At 41.3% G+C, this 22,467-nt stretch overlaps 2 protein-coding genes across 3 annotated transcripts in view; both read left to right on the plus strand.

Moving 5' to 3' along the window:
- Positions 1 to 646: 646 nt before the first annotated feature.
- The window catches only part of SLC7A7 (solute carrier family 7 member 7), a 158,230-nt gene continuing 136,409 nt past the window's right edge, over positions 647 to 22,467 (plus strand). The window contains exon 1 of the mRNA XM_081290524.1: positions 647 to 668. Within this exon, the coding sequence (XP_081146650.1) occupies positions 662 to 668 (7 nt within the window). The 5' untranslated portion in view covers positions 647 to 661. The remainder of the gene's footprint in view (positions 669 to 22,467) is intronic.
- On the plus strand, positions 12,303 to 21,403 carry PRMT5 (protein arginine methyltransferase 5). 2 transcript variants are annotated; one of them, XM_081290516.1, is made up of 17 exons: positions 12,303 to 12,457; positions 13,063 to 13,181; positions 13,481 to 13,566; positions 13,748 to 13,882; positions 14,567 to 14,679; positions 14,824 to 14,873; positions 15,074 to 15,237; positions 15,680 to 15,841; positions 16,013 to 16,090; positions 16,183 to 16,241; positions 16,325 to 16,447; positions 16,536 to 16,711; positions 17,807 to 17,916; positions 18,134 to 18,227; positions 18,406 to 18,522; positions 19,560 to 19,624; positions 20,831 to 21,403. In XM_081290516.1, the coding sequence occupies exons 1-17, from the start codon at positions 12,348 to 12,350 to the stop codon at positions 20,981 to 20,983; spliced, it is 1,914 nt and encodes a 637-aa protein (XP_081146642.1). In that variant the 5' UTR covers positions 12,303 to 12,347; the 3' UTR covers positions 20,984 to 21,403. The 2 variants fall into 2 exon arrangements, with proteins under 2 accessions (XP_081146642.1, XP_081146643.1); XM_081290517.1 differs by lacking the exon at positions 13,063 to 13,181 and having other exon boundaries at positions 12,338 to 12,457.

The following is a 22,467-nucleotide window of genomic DNA, read 5'->3' on the forward strand; positions in this document are numbered from 1 at the left end:
AGATAAATGTTTGATGAAATATCTGTGTTCTAGAACAATCCAGTCTTAGTGTCATAGGACTGTCTTCAAGGTGCTGTGAAACTGGAGGGACAGATAGATCAAGTTAGATCAAGGATAGCAGAGTGCAATTTATGGGGGGGGGACTTCCTAATTAAATCAGGGTCCCGGGTGGCAACAAGGCAATTGGATCCCTGCCATTTGGGTGAGAAAAAGGGGTGTATGTATGGGTTAGGACAAAAGCGATTTCATCCCAGCTGGAATGTGCCTAGTTTACCTTAAGCTAATATCAGTCAAGCACATTCCTGGAGCCAGGGTCTGATTGTAAAGCTCCACATACCACTCTAATGGCTTTGTCTATTTATAGTTTTCTGGGAAGCTATACAGGAAAAACAGACTAGAAGCACTCAGGGACAATCATGGCAGTTAAACTTCAAGATGGCAGCAATCATGTCAAGCTGAATCTATACAATCTGGGCACTGTAATAAACTGGCCAAGTCAACATATTAAATTCACTGTCAAACCAGTATTTCAGTTTTTTTTTAAGAGAGAGAGAGAGAGAGAGAGAGAGAGAGAGAATTTTAATATTTATTTTTTTAGTTTTCGGAGGACACAACATCTTTGTTTGTATGTGGTGCTGAGGATCGAACCTGGGCCGCACGCATGCCAGGTGAGCGCGCTACCACTTGAGCCACATCCCTAGCCCCAGTATTTCAGTTTATATCTAGCTCTAACTTGTTTGAAATGGACACTGAACGAGGGATCTGAGTTAGGTCACCAGAGAGAATGGTTACACTGGGGACAGGAAAAATCCATGGTTGTAATTCCTCTCCATAAAACAAGAATTTTGAAGCCTGGTGTGGTGGCACATGCCTGTAAGCCTAGCTACTTGGGAGGCTGAGGCAAGAGGACTTGAAGGTAAAGGTCAGCCTAGTCAACTTAGCAAGACCCTGTTTCAAATAAAACAAAAAGGGCTGGGAATATAGCTCAATGGTAGAGCATTTACCTAGCAAATGTGAGGCCCTGAGTTTGATTCCCAGCACTGAGGGATGGCTTTGAAACTTTATTAGATATCAGATATGATTTCTTAAGCATTCTGCATGTAGTAGGTCATTTAATTATATTAGTAAACTTTTGAAATTAAATAGTATTACTGTCTTCCATTACAATAGGGAAAACTAAGTAAGGTGTAGAAAGACACAAAGATGATAAATTGAAAAGCTCTGGCATGAACCCAGGAAGTCTAGCTCCAGAATCTGCAGCCCTAAAGACCCTCTGATGCTTGGATCCAAACATACACCCTCAAAGCAACATCATATGTATGGATTTGGCCTTCCGGGTTTCCTGATGGATGGAAGGGATGGCTCCATACATCAGATGAATACCCCTATACCACTGGAAAGCACCATCCTTCCATGTACATTGACAGTGCAACCTAAATACTGGTCTCTAGTGAAATACCGGGGACTTGAAGTTACATAGAGCCTGCTAACAAATGGAAGCATTGAGCTGACAAAGTGTGGCCAGTCCCTGAAGCAGAAGACTTCACCAGTGTCCTAGACCTACATCCCTAAGAGATGAGCTAGCACAGCCAATGGCCATCTTTCCCCTCCACTGCCCCAACCTACTCGGGTCCTCATTTTGAGTCCCTGCAAATTGTCCTGACTGCCTCTCTTCCCACCTAATATGCTTATCACTGCCACCTCAACTTTCATGATGACTTTGGTTTTCTTTTCATAAATATTTTATAATTTTAACTTCATTTTGTCATTTCTCTGATCAAAATACTCAGGTCAGTCAGGCACAATAATGCACACTTGTAATTCCAGCAACTTGGGAGGCTGAAGCAGGAGGATCCCAAGTTTGAAACCAACCTCAGCAATTTAGGTCCTGTCTCAAATTTTAAAAAGGGCTAGGATGTAGCTCAGTGATAAAATACCTCTGGGTTCAATTGCCAGTACCAAAAACAACAAAAACCCCTTAAAAACCATACTTCAGATCTCCCCATTACATACCAAACAGTTCGCACGGTTTAGCTATGGATTCAAGCCTTCAAGGTGTAGTCCCGTTTTCCAATCTTCCACCCTGCTTGCACACTAAAATCCCTGATGGACCCACCCCACTAGCACACAAAAATCTGTGATGGGCCCATTTACCACTTCATGCTTTCCTGTGCTTGTTTCTAGAGGGAACTCTTCTCATAAAATCCTATCACCTTTGAGACCCATCTCAAATTCTGCTTTGCCATTATCATTCCAGTTAGAAAAGTTCTCACTACTGTTTAAGTCCACACAAACACTTTGTTACAACTTCTTTAGGGCACTTACCAGGCAAACTTGAATAGCCATCATTATGTTAAGAAGCACATTTGACCTATCTAAAATATTAGAAGTTGGAGGCAAGTGGTTGTAAAGCAGATGTTCTCAATTGTTTTGGTCTCAGGACTGCTTTACTCTCCTAATGATTTTTTAGGACTCTAAAGAGTCCTTTGGAAATCTGTATCTTTTGTTTACTTTTTATGCCGTGTGGGCAGGGGGCGCAAGACAGTGGTGAGCATTTTGGTGAGTAAAGCTTGCTTCAGAGTTGAGAAGAGCTTCTCACACCATATCCCTGTCTTCCTCCAGTTCTCAGCACAATTGTTGCTCTTCAGTCACATCACAATCTGAATCAAAAAAAGTATTTTTTAATGATTTTTCCCTTTATTACAACCAACCCTGATAATGCTCGTTAGTGCCTATCACCAGATCTCCATCCAGCTCAGTTATCAGACATGTCTACAAAAGACCCTATAATGCCTGGAAGTTGCATGGGCACTGCAAAGGAGAGAATCTAGAATAGCCAAGCCTATCAGTCTCACAGTATCACCCCTTACCCTTAACATTCCATACAGCTGCAGAGTTCATCTGTTTGTCCATCTGCTGAAATGAGAAAAGAAAAATTCATGCACTGATTTAAAACAAACCAAAAAAAAAAAAAAACAACTAAAAATAAAATCCTTTTCTTTCTAGCTGAACAAAAATGTGCAGTTAATACTTGGCACTTGAAAATGCAGTAGTGAATGTGGAACCAAGCTGTCTGTATATCTGGTAGCTCTCTGCTTTGTTTTCCTTACCAGTATTCTGCCTAATGTTTGCTTCTGTGATGGTTATATTGCCTAGCAAGCACACCTGTGGTTGTGAAAATAGTATAGCAAAAAACAAAAATCCCCGGTTATTGATGTACTAGATTTGTGTATGTCTTTTAAACAGTTCTAGTTTCACCTTACACAGAATAATCAGGAAAAGTGTAAAAACTCAAAAGTGAAATAAAAAATTTTATCAGTTAAAAAAAAAGAGCTTTTTTTTTTTTTTAGTTGTTGATAGCCCTTTATTTATTTTATTTATATGTGGTACTGAGAATAGAACCCAATGCCTCATACCTGCCGGGCATGTGTGCTACCTCTGAGCCCCAGCCTCCCAAGAGCTTTTGTTTTTATAAGTTTTATCTATAGATATTTCCTACATTAAAAATTAAAGCTAGAATACTTAAAATATTTATTCATTAGCAGGGTGCAGTGGCGCATGCCTATAATCCCAGCAGCTCGGGAGGCTGAGACAGGAGGATCATGTGTTCAAAGTCAATCTCAGCAACAGTGAAATACTAAGCAACTTGGTGAGACCCTGTCTCTAAATAAAATACAAAATAGGGCTGGTAATTTGGCTTGGTGGTCAGTGCCTGTGAGTTCAATCCCTGGTACAAAAAAAAAATTCATTTGTTTTTAAAAGTCCATTGCATGTTGGGGCTGGGGATGTGGCTCAAGTGGTAGTGCGCTCACCTGACATGCACGGGGCGCTGGGTTTGATCCTCAGCACCACATAAAAATAAAATAAATATGTTTTGTCCACCAAAAACTAAAAAATAAATATTAAGGGCTGGGGATGTGGCTCAAGCGGTAGCGCGCTCGCCTGGCATGCGTGCGACCCGGGTTCGATCCTCAGCACCACATGCAAACAAAGATGTTGTGTCTGCCGAGAAGTAAAAAATAAATATTAAAAATTCTCTCTCTCTCTCTCTCTCTCTCTCTCTCTCTCTCTCTCTCTCTCTCCTCTCTCACTCTCTTTAAAAAATAAATAAATAAATAAATATTAAAAAATTCTCTGTCTCCCTCTCTCTTAAAAAAAAAGTCCATTGCATGCTAACATAAATAATACATTTTAATAAAAACAATTTTCCAAAAAAGAGAAAGAAGAGAGTGGAATTGTTTCATATTTTAGCAAATCTCTTTGATATCTGCCTTAATAGAAGCAGCTAGATTCTCATATCTGCTTCTCTTTGTGGAGATATTCAGCTTAGGCAGAAGCAAATAAAGAGAATCTTGCCTCATATATTCACATAGGAGGTATTAATGCACATTTTGAACCTTGGACCACATTGGCAAATGCTATCATAAAAGAAAAATAAATTCTCTGAGAATCAGAAGAACCAGATTTCTTATTATGGCTCTTCCATTTAATTGAAGCATTAATTTGTTCAAGACACACTTCAGTTTTCTCGTCTACAAAATGAGTATATTTATAATTCCTACTTCACAATTTAATCTTGAGGATTGAGATAATATGTTTAAAGTTCTTGCATGAGTATAGCTTAATAAATATTAATCTGGCTAGGAGGACTACCATATTATTGCTATGATATGAGAGTAACTGCTGAAGCTTGGACAGCTACAGAAGCCTACAGAGAAGGGCATTGGGTAGACCTTTGAAAGAAGGGATGTAAACTAGAAAGAAACAGCACAATAGTGCATGCCTGTAATTCTAGCCACTCACCCACTCATGCAGGAAAATCCCAAGTTCGAAGTCAGCCTGGGCAACTTAGTGAGTAGTGAGACCTTGACTCAAAAGCAAATTTTAAAAAGAACTTGACTAAAAAGAAAAACAACCAAAAAAAGGACTTGGGATGTAGTTCAGTGGTAGAGCGTATTTGCATAGCATGTATGAGGCTCTGGGTTTCATGCCTAGTACTGTCAAAAAAGAGAGCATAAGTGTAATACATACTTTAAAAATGCTGTCTATAATATTTTATCATGCTCAATATTGAAAATTGAGAGAAAAGATGATTTTTTTCCATAGTTTAGGTAATTCTGCATGTACAATTTGTAATCTTTGTCATTTAATGGCTTTCTGTGTGTTTGTGTGCACTAGGGAATTGAACCTAGGTGCGTTTTACCACTGAGCTACATCCCCAGTCTTTTTTAATTTTTTTTTTTTTTTTTTTTTTTTTTTTTTTGAGACAGGGCTTCACTAAGTTGTTGAAGTTGGTCTTGAACTTATGATCTTCCTGCTTCAGTTTCCTGAGTCACTGGGATTACAGGTGTGAACCACGGATTTAATGGTATATTGTGAGCATTTCTCTATATAATTAAATTTTCTTTGACAACATTGATTTCTGAAAAAATTATTTATTTATTTGTTCTAATTAGTTATACCTGACAGCAGAATGTATTTCGATTCATGGTACACAAATGGAGCACAATTTTTCATTTCTTTGGTTTTATACACAAAGTAGAGCCACACCATTTGTGTCATCATACGTGTACCAGGGTAATGATGTCCATCTTATTCCACCAGTTTTCCTACCCTCATGACCCCTCTCTTGCCCTCTCTCCCCTTTGTCCTATCCAGAGTTCCTCCATTCCTTCCATGCCTCCCACTATAGAGGTAAGCATCCACTTATCAGAGAAAACATTCGGCCTTTGGTTTTTTTGTGACTGGCTTACTTCGCTTAACATAAAATTCTCCAACTCCATTTACCTGCAAGTGCCATGATTTTATTCTTTTTTTAATGCTTTAAAAAAGAATAAAAGTGTGCTCGCCTGGCATGCGCAGGGCGCTGGGTTCAATCCTTTTTTTTTTTTTTTTTTTTTTTTTATAACAGCTGGTTTTCCTTTTGATTAGGATTTCTTTTTTTTTTTTTCAAAGAGAGTGAGAGAGGAGAGAGAGTGAGAAAATTTTTAATATTTATTTTTTAGTTCTCGGCGGACACAACATCTTTGTTGGTATGTGGTGCTGAGGATCGAACCCGGGCCGCACGCATGCGAGGCGAGCGCGCTACCGCTTGAGCCACATCCCCAGCCCAGGGTTCAATCCTTAACATCACATAAAAATCAAATAAAGATGTTGTGTACACCGAAAACTAAAAAATAAATATTAAAAATTCTCTCTCTTAAAAAAAAAAAAGATTTCTCTTCTTTGTCCTAGTTTGTGAATGTTGTCTATGGTAGCATCCTAGAAGGGAATTTATAGATGTTATTTTTTATTTTTTTGGGGGTACTGGGGATTGAACTCAGGAGTGCTCTACTACTGAGCCACACCCCAGCCCTTTTTTGTATTTATTTAGAAACAGGGTCTCACTGAGTTGCTTAGGGCCTCACTAAGTTGCTGAGGCTGGCTTTGAACTTGCAATCCTTCTGTCTCATCCTCCTGAGCTCTGGGATTACAGGCGTGTGCCACTGTGCCCCGTGTTGATGTTTTAATGTTAAGATCAAAGGTTCTGGGGCTGGGGTTGTGGCTCAGTGGTAGAGCAGTTGCCTAGCATGAGCAAGGCACTGGGTTTGGTTCTTAGCACCGCATATAAATAAATAAAATAAAGGTCCATTGACAACTAAAAAATATTAAAGAAAAGAAAAAAAGATCAAAGATTCTCCAGGCTCTAGTTCCTGCATCCATAGAAAAAAAGCACTTCCTATCTGCCAGGGTTCTTGTGAATATAAAGTGTTTTTCACACAGTTTGACACAAAATAATAGGTTAATTAATGTTTGCTGTTATTATTATCACAAATTAAATTCATATATTTAATCATACATATAACCAGCCTATTTCTGGGCTATTGATTTGGCTCTTTTATTCTATTTTTTACCAACTACAGTAACTGTTTATTTGTTTGTATATTATTTGTTTCACAGTGTTTGAGGTAAAGAGCTAAAAATTTGAGATTTCTCTCTCTCTTTTTGAGTTTTCTTTGCTTTTCTTGTCTGATTTTATTGCAGATGAACAGTAAAATTATTTTTATCAAGTAACAAAAGATTCCATTAAAATCATGATTGAATGTTGTAAAAGTGAGAAATTACTTCAGTAAGTACTGACAACTTTATAGGATTCATTTTTTTTCTAAGAATAAGGTTTATTTTTCCATTTTTTCAGATTTCTATTATATCTTTCAGCAAAATTTTGTAATTTTGCTTATATAGGTTCCTAACATTTTTTTCAGAAAGTTACAACTAAGTATTTCATCTTGATGTTACTTTTATCATTGTGGATAGGGAAAATCCTAGTAACAATAGCTAACGTATATTGAAAGTTTACCATGTGCAGAGTAGAGTCTAAAAACTTCACTATATTAATAATTTCATCTTTATAACAACTTTTTTGAGATAAGAATTACTATTTACATTCCTATTTTATGAATGAGGAAAGTGAAGCCAGAGGCTACATTCACTTGGTTAGTACATGGATGAACAAGGCTTTAAACTCATCCACTCCACAGGCAATACCCCTAGCTAAGATGTTACTGGGATCTTTTCATTTATTTATTTTACATTGCTGGGGATCAAACCCAGGGCCTTACACATGCTGGGCAAATGGTTTACCACTGAGCTACATTCCCAGTCTGGATATTTTTATTAATTATGTCTTCTAAGTGTTTCTTGGTATATAGAAGGCTACAGATTCACATTTGTCTGCATCACCTGACTACTCTGCATTGTATTATTCTCATCACTTAAAAATCGATTCTCACAGATTTTCTATGCATTCAATCATATCATCTGCAAACAATGACAAATTTACTTCTCCCATTCCAAAATTTATAACTTCTTTTTTCTATTTCCAGTTTCATTGTATTGAACTTTTCAGAATACTAAGATTATTTAGTTATGAGACTAGACATTCTTATTTCATCTTTACCTGAGTTGTTGAGTTTATATAGATATATGTATATATGAAGAATATTCAAATATTCAGACTATTAAGAATGTTTATAGGACTGGGGTTGTGGCTTAGTAGTAGAGCGATTGCCTGGCATGTGTGAGGCCCTGGGTTTGATCCTTAGCACCACATATAAATAAAGAAATAAAGTAAGAAGTCCATTGGCAACTAAAGAATATATTTTTTAAAAGAATGTTTTTATTTATTTATTTATTTATTTATTTTTTTTTAAAGAGAGAGTGAGAGAGAGGGGGACAGAGAGAGAGAGAATTTTAATATTTATTTATTCTTAGTTCTCGGCGGACACAACATCTTTGTTGGTATGTGGTGCTGAGGATTGAACCCGGGCCGCACGCACGCCAGGCGAGCGCGCTACCGCTTGAGCCACATCCCCAGCCCTAAAAGAATGTTTTTAGAAAATAAAACTGACTTAATATGCTTTATTCTTTGGCTATTAAAAAGGATCAATTTTTTTATTTTGGTAGTACTGGTGATTAAAGGACACACTATCATTGAATTACATTCCCAAACTCTTTTTATTTTTTATTTGAAATAGAGTCTCACTAAGTTGCTAAGGCTGGCCTCAAACTCATAATCTTCCTACCTCCTCAGCTTCCTGAGTAGTTTGGATTATAGATGTGCACCACCACCACTACTTGCCTTGTTTATTTTTGACCCATTATATAAATTTCTTTACACCTAACCTATGTTAAGTCCTGGGGTAAATCCTAATTGGTCGTGTTATATAATTATTATGTTAATACATTGTTAAATTTTGTATTAATTCTAAATATTTTAGGATTTTTACTTTATATCCATAAGTGAGACTGGCCAATAGCTTTTTTGGGGTGCTATTCTGATAGGTTTTGATATTAGGAATGTTCTGGTTTCATAAATAAATTGAGTAGTTTTCCATCTTTTTCTATGTTCAGAACAGTGCCTGCTTTTTCTATTCATTTTGACAGATAAATACCATATAATAGAGATGACAAGGAAGAAAATGCAAATTGGCACAGATTATTTTGCCTCAGTAACTCTGCCACTTTGTAGCTAGAGGACAGCTTTGATTGTGAAGAAGCAATTTGGAGCAGTAGGAGGGTCAAACCTGCTGTTATTGTGTTGTTGAAGAGTGTGGCCGGCTGGACAGGCACTGAGGTGAGCTAGGTGAACAGAGGTGGGTCTGGTGGAGAGGCAAGTACTGAGGGAGAAGGTGAGCACAACAAAAGATGAAAAGAGGCTTTACAATGGACTGGGGGTGTTTACACAAAGACCAAAAAATGGGGATCAGATAGAACTGGGTGTGAAGGCAAGGGATACTGGCGGGCTTGGTGGGAGAATTATCTGAGAATAAAGTACTCCTTCCCTTCCAAAAAAATCTCTAATGCTCTCTGGCCTGTTGGTCACTGGCTCCTACTGGAAAAAGTAACCAAAGCATTTGCCCTCTGTGTGAATCTTCATCCCAGCAAAGGCCTACATTCTATCTACAACAGTAATTCACATGCTTCAGAGTATATGAGTTCAGTGTGGAGGGCAGAGCAGACGGAAGCAGAGCATAAGATCAATGTCACCAACTTTGACTTAAAGCCTAGTACATGCAGCCAAGTCCTATAAGAGATTCTGTTTCTTTTTCAGTCTTTCCCTTCTTGCTTCTCTACAGCTCAGATAGGCAAACCCACACTTACATACTTTTTTTTTTTTTTTTTTTTAAATAGCCTACGAAAGCTCTGTAGCAAAGAATGGGAGTAATGTGGTTTGGAATTACTGTGAACTATTCAGCATGATGCTTGCCACATGGCTGAGGCCATTTTGAATGAAAAAACAAGGGCAACACAGACAAATGAAATTCAGCCCATGTAAACTTACTTTGTCAGTTAAACATTTTAAGCTTTTTTTTTTTTTTTTTTTGTAGATGGGCAGAATGCCTTTATTTTGTTTATTTTTTTTTGTAATGCTGAGGATTGAACCCAATGCCTCACACATGCTTTAGGCAAGCACTTTGCCACTGAGCTACAGCCCCAGCCTGGCTCTTTCTTTCTTTCTTTTTTTAGACAAAGCCTTTTGAAAATTATTTTAACTGGTAGAAAAACTGACATAACTGTTTCATAGATTTCCTTCTTTTCCTCTCACAGGAATGGGTACTAACAACCAACAGAACCACCAGTTTGACATCAGAAGTGAGCTGCCAGAGGCACAGATGGTCCACAACCCAGATAATTAGCATCTGAAGAAGAAACAACATGTAATAAGTCTTACATGAATGTAGAATTGGGTTGGGCAAAACTCCAGCAAACAAGCAGCAAGCCTCCTCATCAACTCCTTTTGACTTGTTTACATGTCCACAGAGCACTCATCCACTTCCTGTGGGCAACTACCTACTGGAAAGACCTTCAGGAAAGAATTCCAAATACATTCTGTAGACACTCCACCCTAAAGGAGAGGATCATAACTCCCCTTTCCTTAGATATGGGACATACATAGTAACTTCCTTCCAAAGACTACAGTATGGAAAGTTGGGGTTAGGCAAGTGGGAAGGAGAGAATCACTTTGCAGTGGAGAAAGCTGACAAACTCTACTTTTGCCAGGTGATAAAAGTTAACATCAACAGTCATAAATCATGGTGATTACTATCCAAGTACTCTTGATATGATGTAACAAAAATGGCACTTTACCTCTCTGATCTTCCTTCCTAAAAACAGACAATCCCAGTCTAATCATGAGAAAAACATAAAATAAACTACGAAAGAGGGGCATCTTACAATATACCTCACCAGTACTCATCAGAACTATCAATCATCAAAAACAAGGGACAGCTGAAAAATTGTCAAAGCCAATGGAAGCCTAAGGAGACATGACAACTAAATGTAATATAGTATCCTTCATGGAATCCCGGAGCAGAAAAAGATATGGTAACAACAATATAATAATAATTTTAAAATGGGACAAAAGCACCTCCAACCCCTTTGTAGTACATTTAGTTATTTGGTTTTCTAACTTTCATCCTCTTGGGGCACTTACATAAATATCCTCAAAGCATATCCTTTCCACACCCTTTCTGTGTTTCACAGGGCTCTGTTCGTCCCCCCCTGCCTCCGGGGCCACGATGATCATCCACTCTTATGGCTTCAAACTGCTTTTCCTCTGGAGATTTCCAAATCTTGTCTGATTCAGATCACTGTTCATGCAACTCTATATTACATAGCGCCCCCTAGACGTTCAATTCAGCATATCCAAACCCAAACCCTGATTCTCCCTAAAACATTACTCTAGTTTCTCGCCTGTGTTACTGTGCAGAAACCTGGGCATCCCCCTGACTTCTTTCTCTGGGCTCCCCGCTAGCCATCCCCTGAATTCTATCAGCAATTCCTGTGTAGGGACTCTAGTACGTATTCTCCTCTGCAACCCCCACTACGGGCCCTCAACACCTGTGAGGCTCCCTGCCTTCAGGTGCTCCATTATCCTCCCTAGGTCTTTCCTAGCTTCATTCTTTTCCTCCTTTTCTGTGTCTCTAGCAGCTATTCACATGGAAAAAAAACCGAGTCCCCTCCAGGTAGTTCCACAAATCCTGTGCACTGTAATCCTTTGCCATGGATTCCCTTTCTTTATCTTGAAGTGTAAGTGTGTGTGTGTGTATGCGTGCGCGTGTGTTGTGTGTTTAGATATTTATTTACATCTTCTGTTCGAGACAGAGAATCACTAGGAATCAGTGGCTAATTTACCGCAGTCTGTTTTAAAATGAAGCACATTAAAGGGGCAAATTCTAATGTAATTGTTCCAGCCACTAAACTCGTTTTCTGTGTTCAGATGGACTTAAGTAATCATACAAGAAACACCTTTGAAAGAAGTGCCAGGGAGAGCTCACCAATTTGAGACATGAAAATCAGAGCGCAAGAAGATAATGAAGGAACGGTAAAAGAGAAAGAATGGGTGCATAGGGTTGCAATAAAGGAGTACCAGTCCCAACGAGCCAGCCAGGAGTCGAACCTGGAATCTTCTGATCCGTAGTCAGACGCGTTATCCATTGCGCCACTGGCCCCGAGACAATCGCGCTAGGCTCAGTGATGACACTTCAAGCTTACACTGCAGGGTTTCATGGGACGTGTAGTCTCACAGTGGGGTTCTACGGATACATGAGGCATTCTGGGAGACTGGAGCTCGTCACCGACGAGAAGCTGAGATTGGTGGATCTACGGGAGCCACACCGCACGTCACTGTGCAGCCCGCGGATTGGCAGGAGGAGCCGTCCCCCCACCCCTCCGCCTCTGCTCGGGAGCCGTGGACGACGCTCTGGTTGTTAAGCCGACTCGTCCCGCCTCCTGGGGACCTTTTTCCGCTTTGTGATTGGCTACTAGTATCAAGGAATCCCGGCGTGGACAGCGCGAGGGAAAAGATGGCGGCGATGGCGGTCGGTGGTGCTGGTGGGAGCCGCGTGTCCAGCGGGAGGGACCTGAATTGCGTCCCCGAAATAGCTGACACATTGGGGGCTGTGGCCAAGCAGGGGTGAGGGCCGGACCTCCGCGAGTGGAATGCGGGGTCCGAACTCGGGGACTGAGGAAGGCAGACTCTATCGGGGATGAGGGCGTGAGAAACCATTACTACTTGAGGGGAGAATCCTGGACCCCAGGAACGCGAGGAAAGAAACTTATGGGGTGGAGGGTCACTGAATCCACAAGTCGGGGGAGTTGTTGGGGAAACTCAAAAAGGGCGCACAGTTAATCTAGGGAGGTTGAGATTATTGTTTGGGAGTGGGAGGAAGTGTTAGGGGGTAAGGGAGAGAAGAGGTTAATCTTGAGTGGGGAGGCATGGCCAGTACTGGGGCACATCTGAACGTGATAGTCCTGGAAGGCCAGTGACATCAGGAAAGAAAGAATGCTGCTTTGCGTAGATTTCCATCTTTTCTTCTTATTCATCTTTTCCTTGTTTGTGTTTCTGGAAAAGTTGAGGCACAATGCAGCCCCAAGGTGGGCTGAACTCAGCAACCCAGAGGGGTGAATGATGGCAGCTGCAAAGGCTATGCAAAAGCATGATAGTTTAAACCCAGTTACTTGGATCTCTGGCACTGCTGCTCACATTACATGATGATTCTGGGTCTGTCGTGGTTGTAGGTTTGATTTCCTCTGCATGCCTGTCTTCCACCCGCGTTTCAAGAGGGAGTTCACTCAGGAACCTGCTAAGAATCGGCCTGGCCCCCAGACACGATCAGACCTACTGCTGTCAGGAAGGGGTAGGGACCATTCCCTGTGTCCTTTAATTATTAGAGGCAGTGACAATTTATGCTTTATCAGGGCCCTCAGACTCTTCCTTTTCTGACTTGGATATATTGGTTAGTCCTGGGATATAGAGAACTCTTGTTTTCTCCTTGTCTGCTTGCTAAAAGCCTTAGTTCCCTATTCTGCATCAGGCTATCCCATATCTATGATAGCAAAAGTCTCTCATCTCTACTCTGTTCCCTGCTAAGAACTAGAAATTGAAAAAGTGCTGAACCTTATTCAGTCTTTGTCTTTCTTGGATGGGGGAGTGCAGACTGGAATACGCTAATTGTGGGAAAGCTTTCCCCATGGATTCATCCAGACTCCAAAGTGGAGAAGATCCGCAGGAACTCCGAGGCGGTAAGACTTTTGAACTCTCCACAGAATCTTTCTAAAGATTAGTAGGTCTCTCATGAAGCTGGGAAGGGAGAGTAATCCCACACCCCATAGCCTGGCATATCAAGGTAAATCAACAGATACAGTACAATAAAAACTATTTGGTTGTTATCTCTTAACCTTTTACTCTTGATCTCCATTCTAGGCTATGTTACAGGAGCTGAATTTTGGGGCATATCTGGGTCTTCCAGCTTTCCTGCTGCCCCTTAATCAGGAAGATAATACAAACCTGGCCAGAGTTTTGACCAACCACATCCACACTGGCCACCATTCCTCCATGGTATGGCTGTGGGGCTGCATATCATGCCAGTCAGGCTGTACTAAGTACCTTCCAGTGCCCAGCTGTTCAGTGGTGTACTGGGCAGATTTGAAATGTCAGTTGCTCTCCCTAGCATGTAGCTTAGTGGTCAGCTGCTTGCCTAGCATTTGCAAGGCCCTAGATTTGATCTCCAGTCCTTAAAATAATATAGAAGCCTATAGTTAATCATTTCCATAAAAGACAAGGCAGGTTTTTGTACATATAAGAATGTGGGGGCTGTGGCTCAGTGGTAGCGCACTTGCCTAGCAAGTGTGAGGCACTGGATTCGACTCTCAGCACCACATATAAAACAAATAAATAAATAAAAGTCAACAGCTAAAAAATATTAAAAAAAAAAAAAGAATATGTACAAGATACAGGCTGGAGTTGTGGCACAGAGGTAGAGTGCTTGCCTAGCATGCACAAAGGCATTGGGTTTGATCCCCAGCACCACATTAAAAAAAAAAAAAACTAACCAAAAATAAAGGTATTGTGTCCATCTACAACTAAATATTTTAATATATGTACAAGATACAGACATAATCATAAATTGGGAAAGGCTTACAAGGGGATTAATTTGCAATCTGAATCTTTTTAATTGGGGGAAACTTTCTGGACAGGATTAATTCAAAACAAAGTTCTAAAAGGCTACCTGTTCATGTGCAGTTCTGGATGCGGGTACCCTTGGTGGCACCAGAGGACCTGAGAGATGATATAATTGAGAATGTACCAACTACACACACAGAAGAGTACAGTGGAGAGGAAAAGACTTGGATGTGGTATGTCTCCTTTGCTGCTGTATCAGGGCAAAGTACAGGATGAGGGGAAGTACAGGGTGGAACTAATAAGAGTTATCCTTGAGCTATGGTGATCGGTAGGCCATATGCATTTGATAGTATTTTTCTGTTTTTGACTCTGGACAGGTGGCACAACTTCCGGACTTTATGTGACTATAGCAAGAGGATTGCAGTAGGTAAGTCCATAAGGGTCCTGGGATGGTATGACCTCCTGAGAATAAAAGCCAACATTATCATGTATACTGAGCATTTTGATTACTTTCCCTGTGCCTCAATCTGCCTTGTACTTGTGAAAAGGAAACAAATCCTATGCAAAGAAGCAAGGAAAGGCTTTTGACTGGCAGTGGTTGATAGGTCTCTTTCTTCCCTTGTGTAGCTCTTGAAATTGGGGCTGACCTGCCCTCTAATCATGTCATTGATCGTTGGCTTGGGGAGCCCATCAAAGCAGCCATTCTCCCTACTAGCATTTTCCTGACCAACAAGAAGGGATTTCCTGTTCTTTCTAAGGTGCACCAGAGGTTGATATTCCGGCTCCTCAAGGTGGGTGAAACAGTTCTAGAGGTGGTCTAGCTTGACTATATATGTAAGCTGCTTTCCCTCTCCCCCAACCCCTATGGGGCTGTTTTCTTCTCTGGTTTCTGGAAAATAATTTCAGTTAAGAAAAAAAAAAGGACAAATGTCAGTAAGAACCCCAGAAACTTTTCAAAAGGAGCAAGACCTCATGAGAACTCTGCAGAAATTTTCATTTAGGAAGTTACACAGCAAAGATCCATGTGGCCCTTTGAGCCAGTATGATACTTAATATACTATAAAATGGCTTTGTAATTTTATTGATGATTTTGCTTCTTTTGTTGGTATTAGGGCAGATATTTGAGAACTGTAGGTCTGTCCTTATTTCATAATAGGGCTCTTTGGCCATAAACCACAATATCCCAGAATCTTGGTTTTATGGCTGTATCTAATGATCTGACTTCTCTCATAGTTGGAGGTGCAGTTCATCATCACAGGCACCAACCACCACTCAGAGAAGGAGTTTTGCTCTTACCTTCAGTACTTGGAATACTTAAGCCAGAACCGCCCTCCACCCAATGCCTATGAACTCTTTGCCAAGGGCTATGAAGACTATCTGCAGTCCCCACTCCAGGTGGGTTTGGGATGCATTGACAGGCAGGTGGTGGGGTAGAAAATATCTTAATACTAGATACCACCAAATCCTACCAAAACTCATGAGACAGTAGGAAGTTTTTGATGTTTGGGTGCATCATCTTGCCAGAAACTGGCTAACTTACTTTGTCTTTTTCCTCTCATTTGTCAGCCACTAATGGATAATCTAGAATCTCAGACATATGAAGTATTTGAAAAGGATCCTATCAAATACTCCCAGTACCAGCAGGTACAGTGTGGGCCCAGGTTGGAAAGCACAGGGCCTGGATGACCTCGGTGAGGATGGGATTATAGCCATGAGGTCTTCTCTTCTTCTCCCAGGCCATCTATAAATGTCTGCTAGACCGAGTACCGGAAGAGGAGAAGGATACCAATGTCCAGTGAGTGTTCTCCCTGCAGTTCCAGGTACTTTTCGCGCCTTTTCTCTATATGCCAAATCTGCTTGACTCTTCTCCTTTCTTAGGGTTCTAATGGTGCTGGGAGCAGGCCGGGGTCCCCTGGTGAATGCTTCCCTTCGGGCAGCCAAGCAGGCTGACCGGCGGATAAAGCTGTACGCTGTGGAGAAGAACCCAAATGCTGTGGTGACGTGAGTAGCATCCTGCTTGCTGGGAAGTTTGTTCCTGTTGGCAGGTTTCCGTAAGAACTATCATCACCGGCATCATCTCTTGTTTCAGGCTAGAGAACTGGCAGTTTGAAGAATGGGGAAGCCAAGTGACAGTAGTCTCATCAGACATGCGGGAATGGGTGGCTCCAGAGAAAGCAGACATCATTGTCAGTGAGCTTCTGGGTTCCTTTGCTGACAATGAACTGTCACCTGAGTGCCTGGATGGAGCACAGCACTTTCTGAAAGGTGCCTCCAAATTGGGTTGTATGAGGTGTTTGATGGTGGGTGGGGCAGCAACCTGGAGAACATTGTAGAATTTAGGGGGAGGTGAGTTGGACTTGGATCAAATCATGATTTGATCCATATGAGTGAGCTACTACTCACTGCCTATGTGCCCTTAGCAAATAAAGTCATCTCTCTGAGAGATTTGTAAAATAAGAGTAGTAGACTATAGAGTAGAGATTCTTTACCTGAGGTCAATGGACTCCCTTGAGATATGGTATAATATGTACATTGGGCTTGATTTCATCAGGAATTTTTGTTGTTGTTGTTGTTTGTTTTTGTGGTTCTGGGGAATGAACCCAGGTCCTCGTGCATGTGAGGCAAGCACTCTACCTCAGCCCATCATCAGGAATTTTTGTGGAACTTTGTGTTCCCCCCAGAAGTTCACAACCACAACCTAAGAATATAGTCATGTATCACATAATGTTTCCATCAACAAGGATTGCATAGATGAGGTAGTCTCATAAGATTATGACACCTAGTGATTTCATAGCCATCTTAGTTTGTGTAAGTACGCTCTATCACATTCACACAATGAGATCACCCAGTAGTACATCTCACAACTTGTTATTAATGCATGACTGTATGTTAGGTTTCTTCAATTTTAATCTGTGACTCTATGAATTAACCTAGAAATAGAATCCCTCACGATGAGAAGTTAGGAGGGCTGGGGATGTGGCTCAAGCGGTAGCGCGCTTGCCTGGCATGCGTGCGGCCCGGGTTCGATCCTCAGCACCACATACAAACAAAGATGTTGTGTCCGCCGAAAACTAAAAAATAAATATTAAAATTCTCCTCTTCCCTCCCTCCCTCCCTCCCCCCCTCCCTCCCTCTCTCTCTCTCTCTCTCTCTCTCTCTCTCTCTCTCTCTCTCTCAAAAAAAAAATCTATTTTCAAAAAAAAAAAAGAGAAGTTAGGAATAGGCCAGTCTGTTAATGTGACAATATCAAGCTGTCTTCCTGGTGATGGCACCCTTCTATGAGTTTTGATGTGGGAAGTTTGAACCTTTGATTAGTGTAGATATATACCATTTACCTACTTTGACCTTCCTGCTGTGCAGATGATGGTGTGAGCATCCCTGGGGAGTACACCTCTTTTTTGGCTCCCATCTCCTCCTCCAAGCTGTACAATGAAGTCCGAGCCTGTCGGGAAAAGGACCGTGACCCCGAGGTAAAAAACTATTCTCTTCTGGAAGGAAGTGATACTCTTTAGTACTGTTTTCTTCCAATGAAAAAGATGAAGTGATGAAAGAGAAGTTGAGGATGGAGGAAAGTGGTTGAAGTAAAACTTATCTTTTTCTGTGTCCCTGCGTCTTTTTCCCCAGAGAAGTAGGTATCTCTTGTCTTGTCTTCTCCAGCTCTTGCTTTCTCTCTCTCACTTGGGACAGGCCCAGTTTGAGATGCCTTATGTGGTACGGCTGCACAACTTTCACCAGCTGTCTGCGCCCCAGCCCTGTTTCACCTTCAGCCATCCCAACAGAGGTAGGTTCCTACATGGTTGTCCTGACTAGAGCTGGAGTAGCTCACCCACCCTCCTGCTTTCTCCACTTGCTCTCTTAAGTCTGCCCTATCTAGGTTTCCCTTTTGGGTCTTCTCATGCTTTAGTCCAAGTTTTCCAGGACTTCTGATTCCTCATCACCCCCATAATCTTTCCTATCAGATCCTATGATTGACAACAACCGTTACTGTACCTTGGAGTTTCCTGTGGAAGTGAACACTGTGCTACATGGGTTTGCAGGCTACTTTGAGACTGTGCTTTATCAGGACATCACTCTGAGTGAGTGTCTGGGGACTAGGGTATTAGGGTGTGCTTTCTGGGTAGTTTGTGTACATGTCTCATTTATTTATTTATTTATTTATTTATTTATTTTTATTGGTTGTTCACAACATTACAAAGCTCTTGACATATCATATTTCATACATTAGATTGAAGTGGGTTATGAACCCCCAATTTTACCCCAAATGCAGATTGCAGAATCACGTCGGTTACACATCCACAATTTTACATAATGCCCTATTAGTAATTGTTGTATTCTGCTACCTTTCCTATCCCCTACTATCCCCCCTCCCCTCCCCTCCCATCTTCTCTCTCTACCCCATCTACTGTAATTCATTTCTCTCCTTGTTTATTTTCCCATTCCCCTCACAACCTCTTATATGTAATTTTGTATAGCAATGAGGGTCTCCCTTCATTTCCATGCAATTTCGCTTTTCTCTCCCTTTCCCTCCCATCTCATGTCTCTGTTTAATGTTACTCTTTTCTTCCTACTCTTCCTCCCTGCTCTGTTCATAGTTGCTCTCATTATATCAAAGAAGACATTTGGTATTTGTTTTTTAGGGATTGGCTAGCTTCACTAAGCATAATCTGCTCTAGTGCCATCCATTTCCCTGCAAATTCTATGATTTTGTCATTTTTTATTGCTGCATAGTACTCCATTGTGTATAGATGCCACATTTTTTTTATCCATTCATCTATTGAAGGGCATCTGGGTTGGTTCCACAGTCTAGCTATTGTGAATTGTGCTGCTATGAACATCGATGTGGCAGTATCCCTGTAGCATGCTCTTTTAAGGTCTTCAGGGAATAGTCCAAGAAGGGCAATAGCAGGGTCAAATGGTGGTTCCATTCCCAGCTTTCCCAGGAATCTCCAAACTGCTTTCCAAATTGGCCGCACCAATTTGCAGTTGATGTCTCATTTAGATTCATGGTAAGCCCCAGAGTCAGTGGAAATCTTTGATTACTTGTTTCCATGATCATAGAAGAGACAAAAGGCATAGTCATGCACATATCAATTGTTTTATTTTGTTGGCACAGGTATTCGTCCAGAGACTCACTCTCCTGGGATGTTCTCATGGTTTCCCATCCTATTCCCCATTAAGGTAGGAATTGCTGTTAAAACTTTGTAGGGCCACGTATAGTGGGGCATACCTGTAATCCTAGTAACTTGGGGTGCTGAGGCTGGAGGACTGCAAGTTCAAGACAGTCTTAGCATCTTAGTGAAACCCTCTTTAAAAAAAAAAAAAAGAGGCTGGGAGGCTGGGGATATTAACTCAGTGGTAGAGTTCGCTGGGTTTAATTCCCTGTCCTGGGAGGCATTGGGGGAGGGGGGAGACTAGGTTAAGGAGTAATTTCTGCCATTGGTGTTTGCTTCTTTCCTTTTCTCAGGATGATATTTGCTATGACCTATGTTGTGCTGTTCTGGTCCGCGTAGGTCCTCGTAGGGTTATCTGCAGTACCCTTCAACCTGGCCTTCCCACATCTACTCTGGCTTCTCTTTTATTCTCTACCTTAAAGCAAGAGTCATGTTTTAAAAACTCAAATCTGATTTTATTGTTCTCCTGTTTAAAACACTTAAATGCCTTTTCATGCCCTATAGGATAAAGGTCAGAATCTGAAACTGCTTGTAAGAGTTGGTATGATTTAGTTTTTGGCTACCTTTTCAGCTGCTGTTCCCTGGCTCCCACTGTCTCAGCCCTATGTACCTTTTTTTGTTTATTTCTCTAATATTCCTTCTTTCCTGCCTCAGGTTTTCACATCTCTTTTCTTTGCCTTGCTCATCTTTTCACCCATCTTTCAGATCTACTTGAATATTTCTAGTGTCAGATAAAACTCCCTGGCCTCCTAGGTTATCACCACCCCCCACCTTTTTTTTTTTTTTTTTTTTTTTTAAGTACTTGGGATTGAACCCAGGGGCACTCTATTGCTGAGCTATGTTCCCTGCCCTTTTTATTTTTAGACAGAGTCTCACTAAATTGCCCAGGCTGGCCTTGAACTTGCTATCCTGTCTCAGCCTTCTGAGCCTTACAGGTGTACATTGTATACCACTGTGCCCAGTAGCATTCTTTCATAGATGCTTTCTGGCACCCTGTACACATTCACAGCACTCATCCACTCATTTATTTTTTTCAATATCTCCACCGGTAATTGTTTATTCAATGTTCAATTGTTCTGTATTCTGATAGATTTCAAATAAGTTTTATGAGGATTGGAATGGCTTACTGTGTCATTTACCACACCTACCCTGATACATTGCCACTTAAAATTCATTAGCTCTACCCTGAACCTTCTTTTCTTTCTTCTTACAGCAGCCCATTACGGTGCGTGAAGGCCAGACCATCTGTGTGCGTTTCTGGAGATGCAGTAATTCCAAGAAGGTGTGGTATGAGTGGGCTGTGACAGCACCAGTCTGTTCTGCTATTCACAACCCCACAGGTCGCTCATATACTATTGGCCTCTAGCCTTATGTGCAAGAGTCTAGAGCCTTGGAAGCAGCTTTGGGTTCTCCTATAGCACAGAAGGTGCCGTACATCTGTGGGTGCAGTACATCTACGGGTGCAGTACATCTACGAATTCTTTGTCCATCAGAGGAGCATTTCCATTTGTTTATCTACTTTATATCAAGGTGGGCAAGGGATTAAAAATTGCAGAACCCAAGTCACCAATCTGTGAAGACGTCAGACCAGGGTGTGTGAAATTAGTAGTGCTGGATCTGAAGTTACATCAACAAGCATTCAGCTTCAAGAGCTTCGTGGAATAGCCCTGAGAACATGTGGATTTGACAAATTTTCAGCTCTTCCCTGCCTTCTCTATTCCTGTTTTGATGGTTTTGTGTAAGAGGAAGTACAAATAAAGTGAAGTTATGGCCCTTTCCTGCTCTACCCTCCTGCCCCCAGCCTCTGTTTTCCCATACCTCACTTAGATGCAAGCATAATCAGATCTGTCCCATTATCCTAAGATCCAAAGGGGTCTAGCTTTATTCTCCACTAAAGAAGCTGAGTGAGAGCTGCGGGTGGAGCTCAGTGGAGCATTTGTCCAGAGTACATGAAGCCCTGAGTTCCATCCCTGGCACCACAAGAAATAACAAAACCCTCAAATGCTAAGTGGTTACATTTGGACTCCTACATATAGTCCTTTCTGACTAGCTACAGGGAGTTCTTGCCACTAAGACCTGGGATTAGGTTTTTCTCTGGGGAGGAGACATAGTTCACCACCTTGGGAAAACATGGAGCTATACAGCCCTTCTACCTTCCTGAGGTACTGCATTGCCAGCTCCTCTTGTTACCTCTTGGGAGAAGAGACACTGAAAGCCTAGCTCTAGGAATCTTCAGCAAGAAGATAACTTTTTTTTTTTTTTAAATAAAGTCAGTTTGAAGACCTGAGATCGTTAGTCCATTTTTTTCCATTTTGAAGAAGAAAAAATAAATGCAATGACATTAAATATCCAAATCAAATCTAGCCAAGCTTATTGGCACCTGCCTGTAATCACAGCGACCTGGAGGTTGAGGCAGGAGAATCCCAAGCTGAGAGACAGCCTCAGCAATTTAAGAGAGACTGGCTCAAAGAGCTGAGGATGTATCTAAGTGGTAAAGCGTCCCTGGATTTGAAAGGGGTTGAATCAGAACTCATCAGGTCCTCTGACTCCACGATATAACCAGCTGATTCTACCCGTTAGGCAGCCATTGTGTCGAAGCCCTTGGAAAGTGTGAGTAGGCTCAGTTATCCCTGGTCAGAGGGCAAAATACTACTGAATCCAAGGATATACTGAGAAACAGTCTCAAACTTACCTTGCGGTGAGAGGTGTGTGTGTGTGGGGGGGGCAGCAATGATTTGAATTGAATGTGTGGGACTACGCAGAACATGGCAGACAAATCTCGCACGACTACGTTTCACAGGTCCCAAGTACCCGAGTCAGGAGGTGTTGGGTAAAAAGGGGGTGTGCAGG

This window comes from Spermophilus citellus, assembly GCF_964194105.1.
Source record: "Spermophilus citellus genome assembly, chromosome: 4".
In the NCBI taxonomy this organism is placed as follows: domain Eukaryota; kingdom Metazoa; phylum Chordata; class Mammalia; order Rodentia; family Sciuridae; genus Spermophilus; species Spermophilus citellus.